We start from the raw sequence: 2,469 nt of genomic DNA on the forward strand, positions 1-2,469 counted from the left end.
CTTAAACTTTTTTGTTATACAAAACATTTCTCAAAGCTTCCTTGATATCCTGATTCCTCAGACTCAGAGGGGGCCAGGCATGGTGGCTAAGAGTCACTCCTAAATGTAGAAGAGTCTGAGCAGCAGGGGAGTTGGGTGGAAGATAGACTGAAAGAAGGTGGGAGGGGTATCAGAGAGAGATGAGCCTACCTACAGTCTGGAGCATACAGAAGGATCTCTACTGCCCTCTTTGGAAGGACAACCTGTCAGCAGGGAAGTAGCCAGCCCAGCAGAAGGCCTGAAAGCAATTACCAACCACTAAGATACAGGACAGTTTGAGTACTTCTACACCCCACAGAAGAGAGAGGGTGGTCAGGTGTTTTACCCAACTAGTTCTCATCTGGGTGCTTCACAGTGGATCCTAGAATCCCTTGCCCAGGGATACCCTCAGGACAGCTGAGTAGATGAGGAGAGTTTAATATGGGGTCTAAGGAGGTACACCAAAGGGGACTCCTTTGTGCTCCTTAAAGATTTTTGGTCTACATTTTGTACAGTGTTTGCTAAGACATTGTCCTCAAGCTCTACAGTTCCTTGGGCATCCCATATACCCCTAGCCCCATCCAGGTTGTTAACCCTTTATAAAAACAATAAAAACAAGCTCAAGAATTGTTTTACTGAGAGAAAATGTGGAAATGAGTGTTGCATGGCTGTACAGAGCTTATGGGGACCTAATCAAATCCAGCAGCCCTCGAGGGGGTAGCACTACACTTGGATACAGTGGCAGAACAATGTGTCATGCTTGAACATGTGAACTTCCTCTAGTGGCTGTTACTGTGACCAAATTAAACCCTTTTATTATACAAAATATTTCTCAAAGCTTGCTTGATATCTTTATTCCTCAGACTATAGATGAAAGGATTTAAGAAGGGAGTGAACACAGTGTATAACAAAGCCAGGGTCTTGCTGATCATTTGTGATTGTCCTCTTTTTGGAATCATATACATGGTGATTAGAGTCCCATAAAATATAGACACCACTGTCAGATGGGAGCTACAAGTAGAAAAGGTTTTAACTCTTCCAGAAATGGAGGATATCTTAAGTATGGCTAGAGCAATGCATGTATATGAAACTACTATCACAAGGAACGGTACCACCAACACAGGAATGCTCAATACTGTGGCTTCCATTTGAATTATGGATACGTCTGAACAGGAAAGTTCCATAAGAGGATACAAATCACAAAAGAAATGGTTGACGGTGTTTAGTCCACAGAAATGTAACTGGTACATACTAAGAGTAAGTATTAATGCTACAGAGCAGCTGAACAGCCAAGATACAAGAACTAATTTAACGCAAAGCACATGGTTCATAATGGAGGCATAATGAAGAGGAGAACAGATGGCTAGATAGCGGTCATAGGACATCACTGTCAAAAGAAAACATTCAAATGTTTCCGATAAACCAAAGAAATAGTACTGGATCATGCAGCCAGAAAGAGATATGGAGGTCCCCTCATGTAGTAGAACATTTAACATGTTAGGAGAAACATCTGTGGACAACATGATGTCACTTATAGAAAGTTGGGAGAGGAAGAAGTACATTGGAGAGTGGAGACCCTTAGAGTAGGACACCAGTGCAATGATCAAGAGGTTTCCACACATCGTCACACAGTATATAATAAGGAAAAATGGGAAGAGCAATACATTTATTATTTCATGGTTTTGGAATCCCACAAAAAAGATTGTGGTGACATCACTGTTGTATATTGACTGTGTGATAGAATAAACACATAATATTACATTACATGTACAGAAATATTATTCATAGCGTCTGATATACTGTAATGATACAGTGAAGGAAATGCGTATTTGCTCCCCTGCTGATTTTGAATGTTGGCCCACTCACAAAGAAATGATCGGTCTAAACATCGAATGGTAGATGTATTGTAACACTGAGAGACAGAATAGCAACAAAAAATTAAAAAGCTGATGGACGGGGCAATGTACCATCAAATCTTGGGTGAGAACCTTCTTCTCTCAGTCAGGGCATTGAAAATGGGTCATGGATGGGTATTCCAGCATGACAATGACCCAAAACACACGACCAAGGCAACAAAGGAGTGGCTCAAGAAGAAGCACATTAACCTCCTTAGCGGTATTCCCGAGTGTAGCTCGGGGTAAAATTTCTATACCAAGAGCGGTAACCCTGAGCTACACTCGGGCTTACCATGCGGTGTTGCTCTGGGGGTCCCTGCAGCACTTACCTTGTCCTTCGCTCCCGCAATGTGTCCCCTGCAGCATCCCCGGCCATCTCCTCCGGCTGATGCCGGCCTCCGGCTTCTGTGTTCCGGTCCCTGTGACGTCGGGACATCCGGCGGGAAATTTGAAATTTTTTTAAAATGTCATTTTTGCTGTCATTGCTGTTTCAATGCATTTCACATACATTTTGTCCCTACTGCTTTGTCCGGCGCCCTGCCTGCATTTTGAATGT

At 42.9% G+C, this 2,469-nt stretch overlaps 1 protein-coding gene across 1 annotated transcript; it reads right to left on the minus strand.

Annotated features, from left to right (window-relative positions):
- Nucleotides 1-821: 821 nt before the first annotated feature.
- LOC149452608 (olfactory receptor 1468-like) lies at nucleotides 822-1,580 on the minus strand. Its single transcript, XM_089689289.1, has one exon. It carries the CDS (start codon nucleotides 1,578-1,580, stop codon nucleotides 822-824), a length of 759 nt encoding a protein of 252 aa, XP_089545415.1.
- Between the last annotated feature and the right edge of the window lie 889 nt (nucleotides 1,581-2,469).

The sequence above is a fragment of the Staurois parvus genome, unplaced genomic scaffold, assembly GCF_062004578.1.
Source record: "Staurois parvus isolate SC_StPar_1 unplaced genomic scaffold, SC_StPar_1.0 ptg000470l, whole genome shotgun sequence".
In the NCBI taxonomy this organism is placed as follows: Eukaryota; Metazoa; Chordata; class Amphibia; order Anura; family Ranidae; genus Staurois; species Staurois parvus.

Excerpts from the sequence above, each read along its gene's own strand:
- LOC149452608 (XM_089689289.1), bottom strand. The coding sequence starts at position 1,580 with ATGTACTTCTTCCTCTCCCAACTTTCTATAAGTGACATCATGTTGTCC.